This window comes from Psittacula echo (assembly GCF_963264785.1).
Source record: "Psittacula echo genome assembly, chromosome: 16".
In the NCBI taxonomy this organism is placed as follows: domain Eukaryota; kingdom Metazoa; phylum Chordata; class Aves; order Psittaciformes; family Psittacidae; genus Psittacula; species Psittacula echo.
The window spans coordinates 10,696,124-10,722,847 of NC_137752.1; the positions used below are offsets into that span (position 1 = coordinate 10,696,124).

The window sequence follows — 26,724 nt, forward strand, 5'->3', positions numbered from 1 at the left end:
ACAATTCTAACAGATGCGAACACTCTGCATAGACAAGTAGAGGAACAATTTAACAAAAGCCTGAAGCATGCATTTATTTTTAATATTTGTTTTCCTATCACAGGAAACTACCTGTTCATATAGCTTAAAAACCTATTAAAAACCCAGCAGCCTTCACGGATGTGCCAAGAGAGAAACATGGAGCAAAATAGGTAAGTGTAGGGATTGGTGCATGGACGGGAAGCTGCTAGGAGGGACAGGAACCAGCTGACTCTGGGGAGGTGCTTGGGCGGCAAATATAAGGAATTCTAACTGCGCAATAAATCGTTGATGACCCGCATTCCGTGAATGCTCTATGTCTCAGCCCTAGTTCGGAGGGAACTAGTGCTTCCGTCCCTCACCACACGAGTAGCAAGAAACTACAGCTACGGAAGATAGAATATCTACTTCTGAACTTTGCTGGGTTCAGCACTAAGCCCCAAAAAGAAGATAATCTATCATTCATGAAAAAATACCGACTTCCACCAAAGATTGTTCTAGAAATAAAGCCCAGTTTTAAAAGTGCTGTCACTGGGAAGCCAAGCAAAAGCTGCATTTCAGTGAGTGCTCATAACCTACAGAGCAGCTGTGAAAGCCTGACTCAGATTCAGATCGCTTAATTCTACTTTAAAGAAAGGAAAAGCACAGACCACCCACAATGAAACTCCCTCCCCTCAGTATTCTGTGTTTAAAAGCTTGGAAAAAAACCCCACCAAACAAACAGGAATGCAGGCAAGAAGAATCTTCTCTTTCCTGATGAAAATAATACATCCACAATATCAAACCCCGTCAGGAGTTACCCTCTGCTGAGTTCCACATCCCCCTGTACCTCTGCAGCAGGAGCACTCCAGCCAGGCCATGGGTGACACACAGTGTCCTGCAGCCGTGCTGACAACACCCATGACATATAGGGACAAAGACAGCAAGTGTATTTTCCTCATGGACAAGAAACACACACAGACACATAGAAATCACAGTAACAACTTTATTATAAAAATGCTTAGGTGTCCAAAAGTTTCTGGAGTACTAAGGGACCTCCCTTTGTTTCAGGTACTTTTTTCATTTCATAATGCATACTAGAATTACTTTGCTACACAGAGGACAGATACTATTTTCCTTTTTTTTTTTTTTTTAAGTTCTCTCAAAATTTTTTCTATGTTCCAGTTTAAAATGTGAGGAGTTATAGAAAAACACCCCAACAGACAAGGCATTCAGCATTCTAATTCAGCTTCCCCTCAAAAACAACCTCTAGAAACAGTCAACAGCTCAGTGTACACATGATTAAAGCCCACAGGAACTGAAGTCTCAAAAGAAAGCACTTTAGAAAGAGCAATAGAAATATGCTTTCTTCATAGCACAGTGCACCTTAAAAGGAGCATGTGCCTGAATCAACAAGCAATACTCACAAAGATGCAACACAATTTGTTGGCAGATTGTCCTGGTTTTGGCTGGCATAGAGTCTACTAGGAAGAAAATTAACTCTATCCCAGCCAAAACCAGGGCACAAATATAAAACTTGACTGACAGGAATGGAATGACCCACAGAAACACTGTGAAGAAAAATACAGAATTGAGCATCACAGGCAAACGCTTAATTTACACTAAAAATGGGAATTACGGATGCACAGCAAACAGAGGTAATCAAAACTGTCATGAGCTGGTCTGCACATGCAAAAGGCTCATTACTTCTGTGCATATACATCTTATACCTGAAAACTGCCATTGACATTTAAATACTTTGGATAACATGAGCCTAACTACAAACTGTATTTACTCTCAAGGCCATTTTTATACTTCTCCAACATTCTGAATACAGCTTGACATCAGGAATCACACGTAAGTTTTTTAAAAGCCACATAAGTTATTTAAAAGATTTATGCTTAATAAAACAGCATCAGCAATTCCTCAATAGAAGCAGATGCATGAAATAACAACATTCCAAATGAGGCATCTTCCTCCCCACCTTCCTTTAAACCTGATTTACGGAAGAAGTATAAAGTGCTCTTCAAGCAAAGGCCACCCAACAGTACACCTGAAACATCCTCATGAGGGTGAAACCGCTTTGGTGTGTTCTGTGCTTGTCTCGCACAAGCTTGCCAGGGCAGTGCCAAAGGCTGAACAGGAGCAATCATTTGTGGCTCACAGGCACCCTGGGATCCCTCGGCCAGGGCCGAGTTCACATGCCACATGCGTTCTGACTATTAGCGTCCTTAATTAGATGACACTTATCTCTGCATTATGGTTAGTAATGGAAGGCATCTAAAGGATGTCCAGAAACTGCAGAAGGAGAAGCTGGTGTTTACTGTGTGCACTGGTCATACAGGGATTGAGTCTTTTTCATTTGTTTGTTTTGGTTCAGCATTAAATTCTACCATCAGGATTTGTGCCTCTTATTACTTTCAGGTACTTTAAAAGAGTCCCTTTGAGGGATATGGAACACATTAAACAGAAAAATGGAAAGTAAAATAACTGTTTGTTATAGACAGAAAGAGCAGAGGATTGCTGGGAAAAAAAAATTTTTTTTCTTTTCAATAAAAAAACCTACAGCTGTAAAGAGCAATCAGTCAAAGCTTCATATTTCCATATGTTTTCTTGGAATGGCACCAGCAAAACTAGATATGCATACTACTTTGATCTGCTTTGGAGTCCAAACCTCAAGCAACATTTATGCACAGCAGCATCCCTACCCACTGCAGACTCTGCGCAATCTGGTTAGAGGATGCAATTGCTGTACTGGATCTTCTAACCAGCACAGAATTAGAGGAAAGATGGATCTTTGCAAAGAAAGGCCCCAGTACACAAAGTCATTCCATACTTTTCAGTATGGGGCCTCAAACTGATTCTTCACATGTGCACACAAATAAAAGAAAAAAAACAGTATCAGAAACCACCAACCTCACCAGCACAAACAAAATCCCTAACAAGGCACTGAAGTGATTTTAACCTTCTTGAATGCAAAGCTGTCTCTTTGACATATTTGTATGTACAGCAAATAAAAAATATAAAATGTGTTTGGTACCCAGAAGGTATTAGTAAACTTCATTCACATCCCAGTCTACAAAACAGACTGAGGTAAAAGGCACAGCCTTCGAAGTTACCAAACAGAACTGGTGAGCACGCATGTGTGTGCAGACACAATTGCTGTAATGATTTGGCATCAATCGATACTGCAAAGCAATGGTTTTTATAATGCACTTCATAGCCGATATTTTAGTAATGTCAGTTCTTACAATGGATCTGACAGGCAGAATCTGATTTGAGAGAAAAGCCTCCCTCCTTTTCAAGAATTTCCTAGCATTTCTGCTTTGTTTTCATCAAGTACAAAGGGAGATTGGAAGTCTCTGTTCTTCATGTACGCCTCCAGACCCTGAGAACGTGTGAAAACAGTACTGTTAGGCTGTAAATGCATCAGACTGGTTATGTGCACTAGTTTTAAGTCTCTGTAATATCCTAGAAGAAAAACTGACTAGCCAAAGTGAAAAGATCACTGGAAGGACGGACAACAGCAACAGTTTCCCCAGTGACAGGCAAAATGTTTCAGCCCCATGCCTGGGTTTCATAAAGGAGAGGCACCAATAAGCCACAAAACAATGGATCTCAAAAACAAGCTTCCTGGGGAGGGGCAGACAGTGGAAGATATATCCTTAACTCACATTAGAATAATATTAGCAAAGAAAAGTCAACTTAAATTGCCTTGTTTTCATTTTGTTCTTACAATGCATCAATTGCGACAAGTTCACTGCCTGCACACAGAAACCCAGCAAAGATTTAGTTTTATGAACACCCTTCTTCACAGTGTCCACATATCCTCCTGCAATTCACTATTTCTCAACCTGTCTGTCCAACACAGGGAAGCTCCTCTTGCTACTAAATGGAAGCAGCTTTCCCAGGCTCAGCTATTTGCAGAGGGATAACTTGAGAAATCTAAGATGTGGTTTCTCTAAATCAAATGTATATATCACACTTCTCACTCAGTGCTCACTCACTCTGAGAGACAAACACAGACCAGCACACACTGAATACAGTGACCCCATGAATTCTGTAATTTGGATATTCTGTGATTTTCATTCAGAAGATCTCAAAGTACTCATAAGTATGGATGAAATTTTGCAGTCTTGTTGCAAGTCTCATTTTACAGATGGCTAAAACTGAGCATGAACAAACTGCTGAAGAGTATATCACAGTGGAACCAGGAATGTAACACTGTCGTGGTTTAAGCGCTGAACCCAGGACAAACACAAAGCCCAAAACCTAGTTCCCTTGATCTTACCATTTCTCAGCAAGCCCAGGCTAAAGAAATCCCCCATGTTTGGAATGAAATCAGATGCATACCTGCATGCTTAAAAATACCTCCATAGACAGTTATTCTCACCTCTCCAAAGTAAGACACTAACGGAGATATCTCACACACAGCCGGAGCATCTTCAGTTCTTGAGAGACTAAAGAAGGGAACACAGGATTAACTTCTTGCTATGCTTAGAAACCAGTGCATCTTCTTAGAAAGCTCATCCCAAATAGGATATCCAGAAGGATAAGACATTTGTTATATTCACATGCACCAGACATTATCCACACACGAAGTGTGAAAGTAAAAGGGACTTAGCAGGTCCCAAATATTTCTCACCAAAACAAGAACATTGCTTTTATTGGAGTGCTTTTCAAGTAAAACAAACAGCTTGTGGGTTTATTAAACTATGAGCTGATGAAATAATAGCCCCACAGAGTAAAAGTAGCTCCCATTTAGAATGATGCAGGAAGTATCTGAATTGGTAATTGCTATAATAGCTGATCCTTAAGCCCTCCTGAAAATCTTGCTGGGCCATATTCAGAAAAGCTGGTGAGGACTACAGATTACAATTCCTTGGCCTGGCTAAACCAGAATGATGGAAAAGGTTGCCCCTGCCTAAGGAGCTGCTATAGGAGGAGCCAACTCATGCTGCCAGTGGCAGGAATCTCTGCCAGACACAAAGCCCTGAGCACTGTGCATTACTGTCTGGAGCACTCACAATCAGTAATGGAGCAGAATCTGTAATGGACATTACTCTTCACGTTCAGAAATGACCAGCTGAACAAGAATCATGCTGAGTCACCCTGGAGTCAAACTTATGCCTGCCTTTGTAGAGCACAGTACATGCCATTAGCTAGCTGGCACGGCTGAGCAACCACAGGCAGGGAAGCTGCAGATCACAGAGGTTCCTACCTGAGTTTCTCTGGTATCCTGCAACCATTTTCATCCAGAAATATGGCCCCAGCCTTGAGAGCCCAAAGGTAATGCTGGGCCAGGAGGGCTTGCCGTGCAGTGGTGGGAGTGTCTTTGTCAGCTGTGTCTGCATTTTTCAGTGGCGAGAACTCTTCTTCTCTCAAAACTTCAAATGCCACAAAATTCCTACCAGCAAAGGGGAGAAAACAATGATAATGAAAAAGCAAGCTAGCCATCAGCCCTGCTGATGCAACAACTTTCATGGGAAAAGGCTCATACACATTTTAGGAAGCAGCAATGTATGCAGCCTGGGACAGTCAAGCTGAGAAAAGCCCACCTCCCATCTGAACAGCAAAGAAGCACCAGGGTTGTATGACGGCAAAACGCAAGAAGCAGCTCAGTGTCTGGGAACATAAGAGCAGCCTCACAACAGCTAGGCACAGGTAAGAAGAAAAACAACAGTTCTGCAGAGATCCCACGGAAAGCTCTCCAGCTCTGGGAGGCTCATGGACAAAAATCCTCAGTCAAGAGCACAAGAAGATGGAGAGAGAAACGATGCCTGATGCACAGACACAGCCCTGGACACTTCAGAGCACCGCACCCCTGCTGCAAGAAATCGCCACTCCACTTGGGATCTGTAGGCAAGGATCAACTCAGGACACCAGTTCCCAGCGATGAATGAGCAATACAGGAGGATTCACATTGAATGTTAAGTGCAGCCATTTACCAGAAATGGGAATGCAAATTAAAGCAATCCCATGGCAGCATCCATGTGCATTTCATGTGTGAACAGCAGCTGCCAAGCTGGTTTTGCGGTATTATGAAAAAAGCACAAGGAATCGCTGATTACAAATAAGTCCTTTCAATGCTCAGGACTTGGCACTGCTTCCATCACACTGGTTTTGGTTTTGGTGTGTGACACTTTATTGAACACATCTCAGGAAACAGAGACTGATTCAACCCTTGAGCTCTCTATCCTAAAGTAAATCATCTGAAGAGAAAAATACTGTCCCCAAAGACAGGTAATTCAGTTTGCATGAGGTCTTTTTCTACCATTTGTTTAAAACTACAACAGAATCCTTACTGCTGAATTCCAGACCTCTGAAAACAGTTTTTGTAAGAACACTTATACTAAATTCCTAAATTATTAAAATCCCATATTGTTTAAACACAAAGTACCCCTGACTGCACCAAAACCAGGGCAGAGCACTCTCAGTGCTTGGCAAATCAACACTGACAATTCCACAGCAACAGTAACTTGGCTCCACAGTGCTTAAACGACCTGTTTTCTTTCTGAGCACTAAGAGTGTGAGCACCTAACCCATAACCAGAGCTGCAGTTGCCATGGAAGCCAGAATCCTAAAAGACCCAATTTTTGCAGTCTCAACATACGCTTGTATTAAACGTTGGCTTTGTGCTCAATTTCCTTTTTATTCTTTCTTTAACAGGGCTGGCAGAGGGTAGACCAGCCTCCACATCCTCAGTGGAATGAACATGGCTCCTCTTGGAGCCAGTAGCATGACTGTGGTGCTGGAGCTTGATGTAGATCCAACAGCCTTTCTAAGCAGCCACTCACAAGCATACGCTCCCTGGCGAGGCCCATTACAACCTACAGTCATTCAAACAAACATTGAGGAGAGAGAAGAAAAATTAAATCATGTCTGCCACTAACTTAGAGAACTGGAACACATCAAATACAAACTTCTCCAGCTTTATCCCGTTCGGTTTTAGTGGTTTTACCAGATTTCCCTCCTCGTCAATGTAGGGCACTTTCTTTATGGCTACATGATGCTTCAGCTGCGGCTCATATTTTCTGCAAAAGGAGAAGGAACAAGTTCATTTACTTTGTGCCCACTTGGGAAAAAGTAGTACACTTCTGGGAAGGAGATGCCTTACTACAGCTCTGGGTCATCTCTCAGCTGCTGTGGGTGTTGCTCTCTCCAAACTGATCCAAGCCACATCCAGGAAACACTGAGCAGAGCAGCCCAGCAAGCAGGACTCCCTGTACCAGTGGGACAGGACAGGGTAAAGCAAGAGGAGAGGGAGGACCTAGCGTGGAGCTAAAATTGTTACCTGACCAGAATGACAACAGAGCACAGCAGATCCCACATAGAAGGGTGGATCAAGCTCTTCAGGAAGGTCGTACAGCTGCTCACTGAATGTCCAGCATCACATCTTCATCTCCCAACACCAAGGAGCACAGTCCTCCCCCAGCTTCACCCTCTCCCCGAACCTCTTGTTATCCCAAGGGAGGGTATGGGTGACATTGTCACTGAAAATCCTCAGTGTGAGGCTTCATCACTGACCATACTGCAGCCTACATGGCTGCTCAACCTTGCAGGCCCAGGAAGGTCATGCACTGGTATATCTATGGTTGATTTAGCTACAGCAAAGCATGCCACTTCTTCACTGGGTAAGGCCTGAAGAGCACACTGGGGCTGTCAGAAAGGGGATATAGCTGTTTTGAACTGTTTGGGGAAGAGAGGAGGTGAAGAGCAGAGCAGGAGGCACCCATAACAAAAGTTAGCGTGGGAAATGAGAACACCCTTGGAGGTACTTCTGGGCTGCATAGCTGCCTAGCAGGTCTGCTGGAACTTACTGGGCCACTGTTTCCAGGAACTCAACCGTGAAGAAGTGGTTACAGATATTGCCAGTGTTGTACATCAGTCCCCCACTGGGACTCTGCCGCTGCGCGGTCTCCAGGCTGATCTCACTGTACTCCACTACTTGGTAGACCCCATCCACACAGCACACCACCCCAACAGGCTCTGTGGCGTAGGCCTTCTCCACCACCTGTAGCCGCAAGACAGAGGGCTATGACAAGGAGTAAGAAAATCCCAGCACTACTCCAACTCCAAACAACAAACAATCCTATAGGACTGTTTTCCACTGATTCTCTGGCACCTCAGGAACAGGGGCACGACAGTGCTGGTGTCCAGAGTAGCCTGGAGGCACATTTTGCCCAACGACTGGGCATAAAACCCAGTACTGCTCAGAAGACAACCCAGTTAAAAGAAATCAAGATACTGTGGAACACTTTTCTTATCAAAGACTGGGACCTGGCATTAAATGGAAAATGTTCGCAGCTATTAGCCTTCAGTGTTAATGATTAAAGTAGTATGTATCTTTCCTCAGGCACCTGCTGCTTTAGGGTGACAAAACTCAGGCTGGTTTGGCTTTCCCCATCTTCCACAGCAGGGCATAAGGAATGCCTTCATTAGTCTTAAAGGTGTATCTATAAACCACAACCCAGTACAATACAGCTTCTAGATAGGACAAGTGCCTTTGCAGAAAGGGCATGGCATAAGCAGGAAGCAATTCCAGTTTGTAATTCCCTGTGCAGTTACAGACCTGCTCTGCTGGAAGTTTATTTCCCACTGTACTCTGGGAAGAGCAGAGGACACCAACAGGTAGGGATTCTGAATGCAATGCAGGCAGCGAGCGGCTCCTCTAACAGCTTGGAGCAAGCTGCTGTTAGAGGTGTGAACACCTCAGTTCACCTAAGCGCACCCAGCCAGCAGGTTCCAGGCATAGTCAGACCTTAATTCCCCATGTGACAATGTCCCAGTGTTAGCACCGCTTCACCTTTGCACCGCAATCTGCCCCTTTGGAAACACAGAAGCCTATGAAGACTGGATCTGCCACTTTCACGAGGATATTGTCCACACAGTATACATGGACATACTGGATTCCACGCTGCTTCATGTCATCCAAAATCTTATTATCCACCAAAGCACGGTATAAGCCACCATTGCCATCTATAACACAAGAGAAAAGAGAAAGACCTGGTTAATTAGTGCCTTTGTAAGGGTTTTGGAGCTAAAAGAGCTATTTAACAGCAGAGCAGGGAATGCTCTCTGGCCAAGAGTCAGTGCTACCAGGTTTTATCACCAGCTTTGCCACACAGTTCAGGCAAATCTCCCCTGCACACCCCAGCTCGCTCACTGGCAGTGGGACCACAGGGACCAGCCTCACAGAGAAGCCTTATGACACTTTATGAAGCCTTATAAGATCCTCAGAGAGAAAACACTAAAAGGCAAAACATTATATGTAGGGTGGGAAAAACCTGTTACATTCATTATCTTCCAGTGCATATCATACTATATTTTTAATCATATTAAAAACTCAGCTTGGAGAAAAAGACCAGAAAAAATCCTGTTCTCTTTCTATCTTTCCCCCACAACTTCCCAATGCCTTTTTAAAGGGCTTGAACTGCAGCTGCACAAGATACCTGCACATTTGCTCCTCAGAGATCACCCTTTCGAAGTTCTTCCTTTGACACTCCTGTCAGCTCTAGAAAACCACTCTGCAGCCACTAAACTGCATCACTGCAACATGGCCACAGCCAGGCTGTCTTCACTGAGTCTCTTACCATGTCCAGGTTAAGAGGAGAACTTTACTAAGTGAGACACTGCAGTTGTTTTGGCAAGTTGATCTTTTTTACCCATTTCCAGCTATCAGCCTTGAACAGGAGCCTGGCTCCTGGCAGCTTCACCGCTGGGAGGCAGCACCTCAGGGACCTCATGCTGGTTGCAACTTGCTCTTGACCTGTAGCTGCACCACGCCTCATCCTGCCAATGCTGCCAGCCTTTCAAAAAAACCTGCTGTGGGTGAACCTCTGGGAAGAACAGAACAGAGATTGCTGCACTTGTGATCACCAGCCTGAAACTTTGAACTGAACCCTCCCACGCTAATCAGAAGCACTAACAGTGACCCAGTTGGAGAGAGATTTGAGCAAGCTGCTCTAGTGGAAGGTGTCCCTGCCCATGGCACGAGTTGGAACTGGACAAGCTTTAAGGTCCCTTCCAACCCAAACCATTCTGTGATTCTATGATTCTATGACCTCTACAAGCAGCTGAGAGCAGCCTCACAGTCACAGGACGTGGTCGTCATGGGGGATTTTAATTTCCCTGATGTTTGCTGGAAGGACTACTCAGCAACCCAGCCACAGTCCAGGAGGTTCCTCCAGTGTATGGATGATAACTTCCTCATCCAAATGGTGGATCAGCCAACCAGGAGAGGAGCGCTGCTGGATCTCATCCTCACTAACAAAGAGGGGCTGGTAGAAGCAGTAAAGGTTGAGGGCTGCCTTGGTTGCAGCGACCACGAGATGGTGGAATTCAGGATCTTGTGTGGTAGGACCAGTACAATAACAAGTAGAATTGCAACCCTGGACTTTAGCAGGGCAAACTTTGGCCTTTTCAAGCAATTGCTAAGGGAAATCCCATGGGCAAGGCTGCTTGAAGGTAAAGGGGCCCAAGATAGTTGGTTGACATTCAAGAATTGCTTATTCCAAGCTCAAGAGCAGAGCATCCCGACATGTAGGAAGTCAAGGAAGAGGGCCAGGAGACCTGCGTGGCTAAATAAGGAACTGCTGGGTATGTTCAAGTGGAAGAGGAGAGTTTATAGGTCATGGAAGGAGGGGCTGGCCACTCAGGAGGAATATAAGGCTGCTGCTAGAGGATGTAGGAAGGCAGCTAGGATGGCTAAGGCCTCCTTAGAATTAAATATGGCGAGAGGGGTCAAGGACAACAGAAAGAGCTTTTTCAAATACATAGCTGATAAAACTAACACCAGAGGCAAGGTTGGCCCACTGGTGAATGGGATGGGTGCTCTGGTGACAGAAGATACTGAGATGGCAGAGTTATTGAATGCCTTCTTTGTCTCAGTCTACTCTGCCGGAGGCAGTCCTGAAGAGCCCTGTACTCCTGAGACCTCAGATGAAGTCAGGTCACTGGAGCAGTTTGCCTTAGTCTATGAGGAATGGGTTAGGGACCAGTTGATCAATCTGGACATCCATAAATCCATGGGTCCAGATGGGATGCACCCGCGGGTGCTGAGGGAACTGGTGGAAGTCATTGCTAGACCACTCTCCATCATCTTTACCAAGTCTTGGGAAACGCGAGAGGTGCCTGAGGACTGGAGGAAAGCAAATGTCACTCCAGTCTTCAAAAAGGGCAAGAAGGAGGACCTGGGTAACTATAGACCGGTCAGCCTCACCTCCATCCCTGGGAAAGTGATGGAACACCTTATCCTTGATGCCATCTTAAGGCATATCAAGGATAAGAGGGTTATGAGGGGCAGTCAACATGGCTTTACCAAGGGGAAGTCATGCTTGACCAACCTCATAGCCTTTTATGAGGAAATAACACGGTGGATGGATGATGGCAGAGCGGTGGATGTGGTCTACCTTGACTTCAGCAAAGCATTTGACACAGTCTCCCACAGCATCCTCATAGCTAAATTGAGGAAGCGTGGCCTGGATGATCAGGTAGTGAGGTGGACTGCGAACTGGCTGAAGGAGAGAAGCCAGAGAGTTGTAGTCTATGGGGCGGAGTCCAGTTGGAGGCCTGTATCCAGTAGAGTGCCTCAAGGGTCAGTATTGGGACCAGTATTATTTAATATATTCATCAATGATTTAGATGAGGGAATTGAGTGTACTGTCAGCAAGTTTGCTGATGACACTAAGCTGGGAGGAGTGGCTGACACGCCAGAAGGCTGTGCTGCCATCCAGCGAGACCTGGACAGGCTGGAGAGTTGGGCAGGGAACTTGATGAAATATAACAAGGGAAAGTGTAGAGTCCTGCATCTGGGCAGGAACAAGCCCAGGTTCCAGTATAGGTTGGGGAACGACCTGTTAGAGAGTAGTGTAGGGGAGAGGGACCTGGGGGTCCTAGTGGACAGCAGGATGACCATGAGCCAACACTGTGCCCTTGTGGCCAAGAAGGCCAATGGCATCCTGGGGTGTATTAGAAGGGGGGTGGTCAGTAGGTCGAGAGAGGTCCTCCTTCCCCTCTACTCGGCCCTGGTGAGACCGCATCTGGAATATTGTGTCCAGTTCTGGGCCCCTCAGTTCAAGAAGGACAGGGACCTGCTGGAGAGAGTCCAGCGCAGGGCGACAAAGATGATGAAGGGAGTGGAGCATCTCCCTTATGAGGAAAGGCTGAGGGAGCTGGGTCTCTATAGTTTGGAGAAGAGGAGACTGCGGGGGGACCTTATTAGTGTATATAAATATATAAAGGGGGAGTGTCATGAGGATGGAGCCAGGCTCTTCTCAATGGCAAACTATGATAAGACAAGGGGTAATGGGTATAAACTGGAACACAAGAGGTTCCACTTAAACTTGAGAAGAAACTTCTTCTCAGTGAGGGTGACAGAACACTGGAATAGGCTGCCCAGGGAGTTTGTGGAGTCTCCTTCTCTGGAGACATTCAAAACCCGCCTGGACACATTCCTGTGTGACCTTATCTAGGTGTTCCTGCTCTGGCAGGGGGATTGGACTAGATGATCTTTTGAGGTCCCTTCCAATCTCTAACATACTGTGATACTGTGATACCTCGAAAGACTGCTCCATGTGCCAAGGCTGGTAGAAATTATCAACACATATTACATTACTGTACCATGTAAGAGGAAATGGTGGGGTACCTGGAGCCATGGCAATTTTCCCCTTCTCCTCCAAGATAGCCTTCCCATCAAAGGTGACAGCGGGCAACATTCTCTGTTCAAACATGACCACGTTGGATCTATCCAGATTGAAGTAGTTGTGTTCTACAAAGAATTCCTCTGTCGGCCCCAGTGTGAACTCACTTGTCATGATGTACCTGGGCAGAAATGGGTGCTGAGTAATGAGCAAGAAAAGCATAAGCAAAAGACAAAACTACAAATGGAACAGAAAAAGAAGGAAACCCAAGAGTGTTAAATGAGAGACACTACAGTGTCCTGCAGTATGCAACTGAGCAGGAGAGCTCTCCTCCAGAACTCATCCCACCGGGATGCTGCACAGGGTCTTGTGCATGATTCAACCTACAGGCTTAGCTCCAGCCAGGACAGAATGTTCCCTACATGTGAATGACATCTGGATGAGCTGGAAAACAAGGCAAAGGACAGTACAACAGCCTCGTTCACCCCAGATTACAGCTGATGTTAAGTGCCTAAAGAAGCATTGAACAGCATGAGGTGCTCAGAATGAGCTGCAAGTCCTCAGCAGCTCAGCCTGCCAGTGCCTCTTCTGTGCCAAGGCCAACAGCAGCATTTGCAAATGCTGGCTGCAGGAATTGTTTTTCTCTTAGGTTTCTTTATTTCCTCCTTTCCTTTCAACTCCATGTTACTGCTGTTTTTCCCTCCACTACCTTCCTTTTTCAACAGTAGCTAAGAGCCATCTTCATCATCTACCTGTCAAGCACTTCAACTATTGGCAGAAGTATACAGCGTCCTCTGCCAGCATGCCAGGGGAATCAACCCCTTGCACAGGAGAGCCTGGACCTCATACGCACCCCGATGTACATCTTTGCAGCACAGCATAGCCTAGCCTCTGGTGTGCTGTTGTAGCCAACTGCCTCCTCAGCCCAGAGAGAGGAACTGTAAACATCAGCAGATGTTGCATCTTGCAAATAATCCATCCTGGGTTCCACCAGCACCAGGGATGGTGCATTTGCAGCTCAGGTCATAAGGGTATCTCTCCAGAACCTAACAAAGACCACTCTGCAGAGAACATTCCCAGAAGCCTGCTGCAGCACCTTCCTCTCTCTCGCCCACCACATCCTATAGGGAATTCATATTTTGCACCATGCACAGAGCTGGTCTCTTTTGAAGCCTTTTGAAGGTTTTTGAAAGCAGCCAGAAGAGACAGATGACAGCCAGCTGTAAACAACAACAGCAGGAGGTGGCCTGGAAATGGAGCATGACAAGTATTTACTACTGTGAGGGGAAGCCTTTTTTGCTGTTGCAGAAATTGCAGGCAAGGTCTTAGACGGTGAACTCCAGGTAATCTCTCCCTCCATGCAGTAACCTGAGAAGGCACAGCACAAGTGGATGACAACTGCTGGGAGGCATCCAGAACAGTCCCTGAAAAGTGCTCTGCAGAGTGTTTTTCAGGGACTGTGCTTAAAAAGACAACATGGTACAGCAGTGAGGGTAGTGGTCAGTGGTCCAAGGACAGTGCTCGGCCCCTCAGATCTGCAGACACAGACCTGCCACTTCTCATCCTTGTGCACCCTCCTCCAGCTCCTGGCATCACAAACCTTGCCAACTAAAGGGTCTCCCTTGATATGTCTCTCTACAGCCCCCAGCAAAATGCTTCTAGAAAACGACACAGGCAGGACTGCAACACAGATGCCTGCAGAGTAGGTCTCTGGTTCGAGGTCACCTACCAGGGTATGGCACACTTGCAGTGGTGACTCTGTCCAGCGAGCTGTTCCACTTTGTGGATTCTTTCTGCTTGGATCTGATACAAGGTCTTGCCACTGGGCAATCCCACGTTGTACATGCCCTTGGGATAGCTCACTCCCAGGCGAGTTCCTTGTCCTCCAGCCAGGAGCAGCACTGCCACCTTGTTCTGCGAGATCTGATGCAAGCCTGAACAGGAGAAAGGGAACATAAGAATCACAAAAGCAATCAACACCCCACCGTCTTCTGAGCCTTTCTGGAGAGATCAGGCAGCAGCCAGAAGCTGCCAGTTCAATGCGCACTGCTGGTGGTTCAGAGAGAAACAGGATGCTGCACGCAATGAAAACATTCATTTCACCTCTCTGATGCAGCAATTTCCTCACCTAAAGCAGCAAATTGTGTAACAACTGGAAACAGCCACGAGTTACAGCTCAGGATGTTCAAACTGAAAATTGGGATAAAAACTCTTTACTAGGAAGGCGATGCTTGATAAAGCCGTAGCTGACCTGACTTAGGGCTGGGTATGGTCCTGTTCCAAATAGGGGCTGGACTAGCGACCTCCAGAGGTCCCTGATCACCAACATTTCTACATCCCAAAGCAGCAAAGTCTCATCATCTTCAGTAAAGCACAGGCATTTCTGAAATCTGCCTTGATCAACTCTCTGTACTTGTGCTTCAGCTCCTGTACAGCTGCAGTCAGGACCAGTAACACAGCCAAGCCTGCAGAAGCCACGACTGCCATGATCTAATGAAAAGACAGTATTGCTTCTTCCAACAAACCAAGAAAGTCCAGAACTTGGGGAAGAACCAGAGCACATAATAAATCCACAGCTCATCCACAGTCTTTGCTCCCTGCCTTCTCTCAAGCCAGCAGTCAGTAACGACTGACAACCATGAGAAAGATTTTTCCTTAGGGAACACTCTGTGTTCCTCCAGGAATGCAATGAGCTCTGGGACTGCCTAGATTAAAAGTCCCAAGTTCTGTTGCTGTACAGGAGCTATCAGAGCCTTCTGCAACCTAGCACAAGTCCAGCACACACCACTGAGCCTGACACTGCTTCCTGCAGCCCCAGACAGCCAGTACTTCCCCCCCTCCTCTGAGGAGAGGACTAACACCCAGCTTTAAACACACCAGGGACTAAAAAATCCTGACTGGGACTGAAGATACTAAATTTCAGAAAAACAGGATTGGTTTTAAGCTCATCTTTAAATAATCGGCTGTTTAAATGAGCAAGAGAGGGAAAATATCAACTGTTGTTCTAATAACCTGGCTGGGTTTTAACTCTGTTCGAAATCTAACTTTCAACAATAAAACCAGACATAAGTCATCCACGACACTGCAGGAACACTAATGACCTCTCCATGCTTACAAGTTGCAGTTCCACCACAGGAGCAACACCATGTTTCTGCCTAAACAAACCTCTTCTGAAGAGGCTGGAGATGACAGCTTGGGCACACTGAGGAGGGTCTTGACAGCTCTTAGCTGCAGAGCGAGCTTTGACTGCACAGGACCCCATAAGTGTTTGTTCAAAGCCACCTCTAGAGATCTGCATTCCACCCTCCCACTCCAAGTGGGATCAGAAGAGCTCTCTAGAGGGAAACCTGTATGAAGGTGGAAGTCTTGGGGTCTCCATGTTTCAGGAGGGCCTTAGGTAGGGGGTGAAGCTTGAATAGGTTTAAACTTAAGATTTACAAGGCACAGACAATGGCACTGGTGAGCTGTACAGCGAAGCAAATAAAATAAGCCTAATTTTATGCAACAAACCACAAGGAATTAACAGCTCCTTTGCATCTTTACTGAACTTCTTATCACAAAGGCTTAAAACACATAGCAGGGGGTCTAAGGTGGTAGTACACCACTACTACCTGCTCCAGTCCCCAGCATATGGTTTGCCATTGTGCGCTCAGCGGGCTGTTTGCCAGCACACAGCATGATCCTGGAAGAAGGGAAGGATCCTGGCAAAAGGCCACAGAATCAAGAATGGTGACTGTCCCCCCAGTACAACTCGGCACAGAGGCAGCCAACTCGCGCAGGACACAAGCCCAGCACGGTGCAGCCCTGGGGCACAAAAACCTGGGTAAAACCTTCCTTCCAACCAGCCCATTCTCCCTCCCCTCCTCTCTCCTCCCCATGCAGACACAGATTCAGCAAAGCAGCAACCAGCTCAGCACCAGATCAGCCAGGGGTGCTCAGTTCCCAGCTGGTCCTTGAGTCCACATCCCTGCCAGGACATCACCTCGGCTTGTGCCGATGCCTTGAAGCAACAACAGTGAGATGGAGCAGGGAGGAATCACAGGCAAGTGGGGAGTCAGCAGTGATAACAAAATTACCAATGGGAGAGGAAAGGAAAGTCACTGCGGTCAGAAACCACAGCCAAACTCTCAAGTCACTCTGTTGTGGTAGTCACTCTGCCGTGGGTCAGGGCAGGGAGAAGACAGTTGCAGCTATAGCTGAAGCAGTGTTATCACGAGCAAGGATGTGGTTACACAGATCCTGCCCATTCCCTTCCCAGGAAAAGGAGTAACAACTGCCATGGTCCTGCTGAGCTCAAACAGCATGGGGAGCTGGTTCACCACTCCACAAGGCAGTGCCACTCTGTTGACAAACCTATCCCTGAGGAAGCTTAATCTTGGCCTCTTCACAGTGACGATAAGCCTGTCATAAAGCAAGATAAATAGCAGCGTCTGAGCAAAGAAAAGCCCTTAGCTATGAGCACTGTCAAGAGCGTACTTGCTGTCATGCCCACAGCCAACGACAACACTGAGTGAGTCACTCTCCAGTGATTCCCAACCACATTCCAGTTAGGAAGCTCACAATGTCAGTTCTCAGAAGTTTTCCACACAGTGATGAGAGGATGGAATCTGCCCAAGGGTGATTTGGCATCTCACACTCGCCTCCCAGAGGAGCTTCTTACTGCAAGGACCAAAATCTCAACCTAAGCAGAATGAACCCAAGTCCAAAGCAATACCACTGATAGCATGAACTGTGTCATTCTCTTTTTCTCTTCCCGAAATCCAGCCGATTGACAGGGCCATATTCCTGGGATATGCCAGCCCCAGCAATGGGACTCTCCTTCCCGTAATTTATGACATTCCCAGTATTTATGGTGCAACCCTACAAATACTGGAAAGTTTTTCCTGATTTTAGGCCACCATGAAGATGAATATCCTCCCAAGCCTGAGTAAGTAGGTCTGCTCTGACTTCCTAACTGTAAAACTACTAATATTCACATCTAAAGTTTGTAGCAACTGACACATCTTGCTGCACATCAGTCCTGCAGTAAATGGAAATATTTATCCCTCTTCAAAACCCATCCATCTTATTTTCTGCAGTGCATGAAATACCAACAGCTCAACCAAACAAGAAAGGGAAGATGTTTTGGCTGTTGAGATACCCTCCAATGCTTCAGTAAGTCTTACTCTGCATAGAAAGTAAAAAACAAATATAGATTTTGCAGGAAGAACAGACTGAATTCTCCCACTGAACAAGCGCATCAGCCTGGTTATAGGAGCAGTCAGCAAAAGAATAATAAAGCAAAAAAACCCAAAACATTAATTCAGACAACCAGAACAGCTCCTCAAGCCTCTGATGGAATGAGAGCTCCACTGCAGCCCTTGCCTAAGACTTAGATTCCATTACTAAAACATCTACAGAACATAAAACGTCTGTGCTTGATTTACACCATCATTCCTGAGGCTGCCTGGAAAACGTGTTTGCTTAATGTTCGTGTTTAAGGTACGAGAACAAATCTGACCACGCTGAGTTTTATTGTCTCAGAGACAAGAACAATGACATCTATTTTTTTTAATGATCAGAAAATATCTCTGGTGTTCCCAAGATCGTCACCACAGAAATGTGGTGGAATGATTCACATGATCAGTGCTGATCATGCGGATGGCTACAGGCCCTTCAGAAGGGATAAGCAAGGAAAAAGAGATGGTGGGGTTGCACTGTATGTCAGGGAGTGCCTTCAATTCAATGTCATGAGTGAGAAGGCTGTGTGTTTGGGGGTGAAGATCAGGGGGAAGGCCAACTAAGCCGATATCCTCTTAGAATGTTATAGATCTATATAACTATATAGGTCTATAATAGTTATAGACCACCTAGCCAGGATGAAGCTACAGATGAAATGTTCTCCAAACAACTGGGACAAGTTTCATGATTACTTGCCCTTGTTCTCATGGGGGACTTCAACCTACCAAATGTCTGCTGAAATTACAACACAGGAGAGAAGAAACATGCCTGGAAGTTCATGGAGGGTATGGAAGATAACTCCCTAACCCAGCTGGTGAGTAAGCCAACTAGAGGAGATGCCTGGCTAGATCTGCTGTTGGCAAACAGAGGACTGGTGGGTGATGTGATGGTTGGAGGCTGTCCTGGGCAAAGCAATAAGAAATGATTGAATTTTCAATCCCTGGAGAAATCAGAAAGAAGGTCAGCAAAACCAGCACCTCAGACTTCCAGAGAGCTGCCTTTGGCCTGTTTAGGACACTGGCTGGCAGAATTCCTTGGAAAACATTACTGAAGGATAAAGGGGTCCAAGAAGGCTGGACACTCTTCAAGAATTAAATCCTTAAAGGCGCAGGATCAGGCAGTCCCTATGTGCCAAAAATAAAACTGGTGGGGAAGAGACCAGCCTGGCAGAACAGGGAGACAGTGCTGGAACTCAAGAAAAGAAAGAGTTTATCACCTGTAGAAGAAGGGACAGTTACCTCATGAAAAGTACAGGATGTTGTTAGGTTCTGTAGAGAAAAAGGTAGAAAGGCAAAGGCGCAGATGGAACTAAAACTGGCCACTGCCATAAAAGATAATAAAAAAATACTTTTACAAATGTATTAGAATAAAAGGAGGGCCAAGGAGAACCTTCATCCTCTGCTGGATATTAGGAGAAACCTAGGGACTGAGGACGACGGAAAGGCTGAGGTACTTAATGCTGCCTTTGCCTCAGTCTTTAACAGTCACACTATCCCCAGGGTACTCAGTTCCCTGAGCTGGATGGCAGAAATGGGGAGCTAATTGAAGTCTCCATAATCCAGGAAGAAATGGCTAGAGATCTCCTCCTCCACTTAGGTATACACAAGTCTATGGGGCCAGATGGTTTCCATCCAAGAGTGCTGAAGGAGCTGGCAGAGGAGCTCGCTGAGCCACTCTCCATCATCTATCCATAGTCCTAGGTTAGTGGAGTGGGCAGGTCCCAGAGGATTGGAGGTTGGCCAATATGACTCCTCCACAGAAACTGGTGGCCTTGGCAGCGCTGGGAATGGTTGGACTGGATGAGCTTAAAGGTATTTTCCAATCCAGCTGATTATATGACTCTATGACTAAATTTTGGGTAGCCTGGTCCTTTTAACCACCACTTTTTATCACAAAAAAGAGGGAATGGGAAAGGAGGAGACATCCTTTCAGCTGTTTAGTCTTTGCAGAGGACACACTGCAGGTGAGAGCTGCTGGGAACATGGACACTCGTGGACAGAGCTTGGACAAGCTCAGTTCAGGGGATACCCTGACCTCACACCGGGGGCTGTGTCAAGCAGTGGGTCAGGGCTGCTCACCCTGCTCCCATCCAGCTCCACACCACAGGCAGTTCACTGGAAAAAAAAGAGCCTTTAGGGGCCTGCATCCCCACAGGGACCCCCAATCCCCACAAAGCCTGTGCGAATGACACCAGCTCCACTAGGAAACGTTACGTCAGGGCACATGGACACTTCAGGATGAGGCCATGTTCACAGGGACACATGGCACAAAGTCTCACTCCCAAGTGCCCTCCTCTGGGAAATAAAACCAAGGTCTGAATCCCATCGCCAGCATTAAACTGGATCATAAAAACGCACCAAAAGGAAACAGAAGGACAGCATGTCCCCTGCTGGTAGAGATTAAGAAACACTGCCTGCAGGGCTGGTGTGGCTCAGGGCGACCAGACCTCAGGGCCAGGGCAAGCTGACTTGTGCACATGGCCAAACATCCCAAACACACCAGACCTTCTGGACTCTGGCAAGCGTTGCAGTGCTGCAGTTCTGCACCCAGCTCTGGGGCAGCAGCACAAGAGGGACGTGGAGCTGCTGGAGAGAGTGCAGAGGAGGCCATGGAGATGCTGCGAGGGCTGGAGCAGCTCTGCTCTGGAGCCAGGCTGAGAGAGCTGGGCTGGGTCAGCCTGGAGAAGAAGAGGCTTCGGGGAGAGCTTTCCCTTCCCTGCTGCAGACAGGCACAGGGCAGATACACCGGCTCCTCATTGGCCCAGCAGGCTAGAAGATCAATGAACCAGTTTGTCAAAACTGATAATTTAACTGTGCAGCCCTGACCTAGACCCCTGTGCCTCTGGAATTCAGGGGTCCTCTTCCTCCTCACCGCCATACCCTCAAGCGAGAGGCCACAAGCAGCATCCCAGCAGGTTCTCTGCCAAACCCCACTGGTTACATCTGGGTGGCTGCTGTGGTACCAGCTGGGCACTGACGCCCTCCTCGGCTGGGCTGCAGATGTAAGCATGGCTGGTGATCCCTGGTTGGACCAACCACAATGCGGCCCTTGGGTTTCCTCTCACTCTGTCCATCATGCTCAGCCCCATCAGTGGAGTCTGATGTGGCAGAGAAGCTCCCTGTGACCCTGCCACTTCTGTTTCTGCTTTTGCTTGGAAATTTTTACTCCCCTGCCCACAAAACCCCACATCTTTGCTGGCAGTTTTAGGTTAAGGCTGTGCAGATGCTTGCCACAATTCAGCAAGTGTCTCTGACCACAGCTGTTTTCTTCAGGCTTCCTTTTTTAATGACGATGATTTTTTAACAGTACTATTTTATTTCCCAAGGAAGGAGGGGAGACACATCTGAACCTTTTTAAACAAATAAAACAGAGCACACACAGGATATCCATGTAAAATATGTGGTCCCCTCCCTGTGGAGGGGAGCACAGCTCACATCAAGCCACCACCTCCCACATCAAGCCCATCTTTCATATGCCTATGGGGTGTTCAGGGAAAGCCACCAGCATACACCAGGCTCCAAAAAAACTGGATGCTGGGCTTTCCAGGCTTCCTCCACACCACCCATCTCCTCTGCTCCCACATTCCATCTCCCTTCTGCACCACACATGGCGCAGTCTGGACAGGGCTCCACACTTACATGAGACCTGCCTCTGCATCCATCAGTGGTCTGAAAGATTGTGTGTAGCTCCCTATTCCAGCAGCAACACAGCCCCCATTGAAGGGACTTCACATCTTAAGCCCTGGGGCCCTCAACACAAAAGGAAAGTGGAGCTGTTGGAGGAGTCCAAAGGAGGCCACGGAGATGCTCTGAGGGCTGGAGCAGCTCTGCTCTGGAGCCAGGCTGAGAGAGCTGGGCTGGGGCAGCCTGGAGAAGAGAAGGCTCCTGAAGGGGAGACCTGAGAGCAGCTCCAGTGCCTAAAGGGGCTGCAGGAAACCTGGAGAGGGGCTTGGGACAAGGGCCTGTAGGGACAGGCCAAGGGGAATGGCTTGAACCTGCCAGAGGGGAGACTGAGATGAGCTCTTAGGCAGAAGCTCTTCCCTGTGAGGGTGCTGAGGTGCTGGCACAGGGTGCCCAGAGAAGCTGTGGCTGCCCCATCCCTGGCTGTGTTCAAGGCCAGGTTGGACACAGGGGCTTGGAGCAAGCTGCTCTAGTGGAAGGGGTCCCTGCAGGGCCTGGATCTGGATGAGCTTTGAAGACCCCTCAACCCAAATCATTCCAGGATTTATTCTATGATTACATCCACCCGCAGGGCATGGCGTTATCCCCGGTCCTGCCAATCACGTGCTCTTCAGCCTCAGGCTCTATATTTAACAGCTAACAGCGAAAATTCAATGTCACAGCCCTAAAGCGCCTCCTCAGCCCCTGCCGTGCACCGGGATGCGGCTGCCAGTGCTTGGGGCCCTGTGGCACTGCCATAAGCCCAGATCCCCCCCCGCTCTCTGTCCCACTCGCCCTCCTCGCCTGACCCCGGTCCCAGCACAGCGCGGTGCTGACGCTCCCGGTCTGCGCCCGCGCCAGGCTCTGCCGGACGCGCCCGCACGGAGCCCCCAGCCCCGCACCAGGGCCGGGTTCGGCCCATTCCCGCGGGGCCAGGCCGCGCTCTGCTAGGATTTTAGGGCAAAACTCGGTATTTCTGGCACCGCATGGCGGACGTGCCGCCCTGGGGTACCCCTGAGGCGGCGCTGGCACAGACGCCCTGTGCCCTCCGCCCCGGCTCCGGCTGAAGGGCTGGGACCGGGGAAACGCTCCAAGCTTAGGCCCCTCTCCGGGACCACGGCCCCGCTCACCTTCCGCTTCCCAACGCTCCAGTGCGGCGGGGCCGCTGCGACGGGCGCTGCCCAGCAGCCGGGCAGGGAGCGGCTCCATCCGGCCGTCCAGGCACTCCGGTGGCCCCCGCTGGCGGGCCCCGGCCGCCGCCGCCATCCGGCAGTGCTCTCCCAGCCCCGGCGGCATCGCGGCCAGCAGTGCCCCGCGCTGCGCCGGGCCCAGCTCGGCCCAGAACCGCAGCAGGTGGCTCTGCCCGCACCGCGCCAGCCGGTCCTGCACCTCCTCGGGCGGCCCCATGAAACCGGACCCTTCCCGCCGGATCGAGCGAGTACCTGCGGGCACAGGGAGAGCGGCGGGACCGCCCCGCCACGGCCCCGCCCCGCCGAGCAGCTCCCGCCTCCCCGGGCCCCTTTGAGGACCCCGGCGTGCTCTACCTTGTGCTGCGTTGTGTCCTGCTCCGCTTGGGGGGACCTTCCCTGCAGCCCTGCGTCCAGCTCGGGGAACGTGGAGCTGCTGGAGCGAGGCCAGAGGAGGCCACGAAGATGCTGCGAGGGCTGGAGCAGCTCTGCTCTGGGTGCAGAAAGTTGAAGTCATAAAATTCCAGACTGTTTGTGTTGGAAGGGACCTTAAAGCTCCTCCAGCTCCAACCCCGGCCACGGGCAGGGACACCTTCCACTGGAGCAGCTTGCTCCAAGCCCCTGTGTCCAACCTGGCCTTGAACACTGCCAGGGATGGGGCAGCCACAGCTTCTCTGGGCACCCTGGGCCAGCGCCTCAGCACCCTCACAGGGAAGAGCTTCTGCCTAAGAGCTCAGCTCAGCCTCCCCTCTGGCAGGTTCAAGCCATTCCCCTTGTCCTATCACTAGTGTAAGAGTCCAGTCACCCCCCAGTACAGGTTTGTCCTGCTGCACAGTCCCCTGGGCTGATTCCACGGCCCACTGCACCCATGCGGGGAGAACTTTTCTTCTGTAAAGCACTGCAAAGAGCAGCATGTGGGATCAAATATACGAGGCAGGACAACCTGAGGGAATATGAAGGAGGTAAAAAACTCAAACATATGGGTGGAACAGGTAAGAAATTCATCCTTAAAAAAGCTCCAGCACCCTGAAAGCAGATAGACAGCAAACCCTGTGTAAGATATTCCACCAGGAGAGAGGCAGAGCTCCCTGTGTTTAGGGCCCTGCATCAGTTTTCCATATATAAGGATCCACGGGTGTATTCCCCAAAGAAATGCATTTTTGCAATCATTGCCTGAGTAAGATGAAGGGCTGGGTAGGTTTTGGCTGTGGCAAGACTGTTCCTAAACCTGCCCTGAGCCGCTCCTGCAAGATAGCTTCAGCAGCAGCAGAGCAAGACTTACAATAGGACAGAGCAATTGCTGGTAGATTCTAACCGGAGGCCTTGCAGCATCTGTCACACTTTGATTTAAACCCCAGATGATTCCCTCTACTTAAACACATTGTGTGAGACCCCCATCAGCAGAAGGGCAGGAAGGTGACATTGGACACGAGTGACTGACATTTCCTACCAACACAAGTCCTTGCTTCGTGGATGAGGCATGTTGCAGCGTGAGCAAACAGAACCCCCACCCTCTGGACAGTTGATTTCAGCTTCTCTCAGCCCTCGTGACAGCCTGTAAGCCACCGAGCAGCCACCACACTTCCTGCTCGAGGCCCTTTGCAGGGAAAAACAGTCGGGAGGAAAGAAAAGCAACTTTGTGAGAAGCAGCTGGCTCCCTCCAGAGCAAACAGAGCCGGTCCTCAGGAGGCCCCACAAGCAGCAAAATGGAAAATGAGATGTCAGTGCAGAGCTGGGAAGATCAAACAAGATAGCCGCCCTCCAAGGGAAGATCTGCTGTGTCTACCCAACCACATGGCCCTTGCCACTTTCAGCCTCTGCCCAAAGGTTTCCTGGGTACAGATGTGTTTCTGGGTTAACACTTTGGTACCCTACTGGAAGTGATTCCCAGCACTCCTCAGCTCTGGGGCTGAAAGAAGAGGTTAACAGCAATTGTGCTGAATGACTTGGACAGTTGTGGGGAGCACCAGAACTTGGCATCTGGACTGCTGTGTGCACAGCTCCTGGTCTGGTCTTAACCAAGCCCTGACCAACTGTTCCTGGGTATGGTCTGGTAACCTGCACTGCCCGGGGACCAACTCATTTTGGATGCAGCACTGTTGAGGCTGTCAGTACAATACATAGAGGAAGGCTGGGCTGGGCTGGGCTGGGCTGGCTGTCCCACCTGTCAGGCAGCAGCAAGCGTGCAGAGAGCACACAGACATGCAGCTGGTTCCCCATCAGACCTTGCTCTCCCCCAGAAGAAAGCAGCAGCTTTCTTGCAACATAGAACCCCAAACTAGTTTGAGTGGGAAGGGACCTTAAAGCTCATCTAGCTCCAACCCCTGCCACGGGCAGGGACCCCTTCCACTGGAGCAGCTTGCTCCAAGCCCCTGTGTCCAACCTGGCCTTGAACACTGCCAGGGATGGGGCAGCCACAGCTTCTCTGGGCACCCTGGGCCAGTGCCTCAGCACCCTCACAGGGAAGAGCTTCTGCCTAAGAGCTCATCTCAGTCTCCCCTCTGGCAGGTTCAAGCCATTCCCCTTGGCCTGTCCTTACAGGCTCTTGTACACATCTGCTTGAACATGATCAGCCTCATGGCTGCAGTCACCGTGTGTCTTGTGCAGAGTCAAGCTTCACACATGAACCCCTACATGCTCCTGTAGTCAGCATGGGGCTTCATCTACTGCCACAGTCACCCAGCATCACCTGTAGATGGCCAGTGTCATGTAGGAAGGTGCCCCAGTCTCCACCACCTGTTCCTCTAGGGCTCTGCAGGGGTTTTGGTGTGGCTCCTGTTACCTCCCCTGCCAGGGGTGGGAAGGCTGGTTGGTGGACACAGTGGCCTGCCACCAGTGTTCCCGGGAACACCAGAAATTCCATGCCCTCCCAGAGAGGGCCAGTGGCACACTGAGTGCCACCGCACTGGAGCTGTGAGTGTGCCTGCAGGCCGGCAGAGAGGGAGGTTTGAATGGCAGTTGGTGCTTCCCAGTAGCTTGGAGGAAGAACTGAATGACTATATTGTTTAGATTAAAAACAAACCCAACACAAAGATGGCTGTTGAGCAGAAGAGTGTGGGCTGGCCCCAAAATAAACTATTCAGTGAGGGGGGAAAAAGCCTTTTCCAAGAATTTTCAACATCTCCTAAACCTTGTTCACCTGCCCACACTGAGGATGAGAGCCTGTCCCATAACAGCTTTTCCAGGACACTTTGCTATGGAAAGCAGAGTAAGACCAGGGCTGCACTAGGCAGTTGCTCCCTGCTGCTGGAGCAGAAAGTGCCTCATGAAGGACTGAGAGTATTTGGGCTGAAATACTTTGTCAATGCAGGAATTGTTCTTGGTGTCTCAGGATTGCTTTCCTGGTGGGTCCTGGTGGGACCTGCCAGGCAGGGAAATTGAACAAGAGACATTAAGGTCATATTGAATTCCTGGCTGTTCCAGCAAGTCCAGATGTGTGAGGAACCTAAATAAAAACTCATTTTCCTGCAGATTTATCTTTTGCTGAGCAGAACAGCCCATGTGCTGATGCTACCAGAGCTGAACAGCATCACATTCACTGCCTTGTTTCTGGAGCAGAAAGGGGAGGGCTGATGCACCGGTTCCTTCTTCCTGTATCCTGAGCAGGTGTGAACCTGTTCAGTCAGACACGGCTATGCCAAGCAGAGATCTCAGAACGGGTAGGACAGGTCTGGGAAATTTATGGAAATAAATGGTTTGAAGAGAAGCAGGTGAGGGGAGCCTGAGATGAGCTCTGAGGCAGAAGCTCTGCCCTGTGAGGGTGCTGAGGCGCTGGCCCAGGGTGCCCAGAGAAGCTGTGGCTGCCCCATCCCTGGCAGTGTTCAAGGCCAGGTTGGACACAGGGGCTTGGAGCAAGCTGCTCTAGTGCAAGGTGTCCCTGCCCGTGGCAGGGGTTGGAACAGGGTGAGCTTTAAGGTCCCTTCCAACCCAAACCAGTCTGGGATTCTGTGATTCTATGTAAGGTGTTCAGGTATTTCTGCTTAAGAAGAGAGCTGCTTTCCTTTCTGCAAGGTTACAGTG

The 26,724-nt window shown here is 48.8% G+C and overlaps 1 protein-coding gene across 1 annotated transcript; it reads right to left on the minus strand.

Moving 5' to 3' along the window:
- Positions 1-3,298: 3,298 nt before the first annotated feature.
- On the minus strand, positions 3,299-22,924 carry UAP1L1 (UDP-N-acetylglucosamine pyrophosphorylase 1 like 1; the record flags this gene model as incomplete). The annotated part of the gene is made up of 9 exons (XM_080630818.1): positions 3,299-3,385; positions 4,391-4,457; positions 5,219-5,404; positions 6,891-7,031; positions 7,818-8,011; positions 8,804-8,976; positions 12,644-12,819; positions 14,368-14,572; positions 22,648-22,924. The coding sequence occupies 9 exons, from the start codon at positions 22,922-22,924 to the stop codon at positions 3,299-3,301; spliced, it is 1,506 nt and encodes a 501-aa protein (XP_080486944.1).
- Between the last annotated feature and the right edge of the window lie 3,800 nt (positions 22,925-26,724).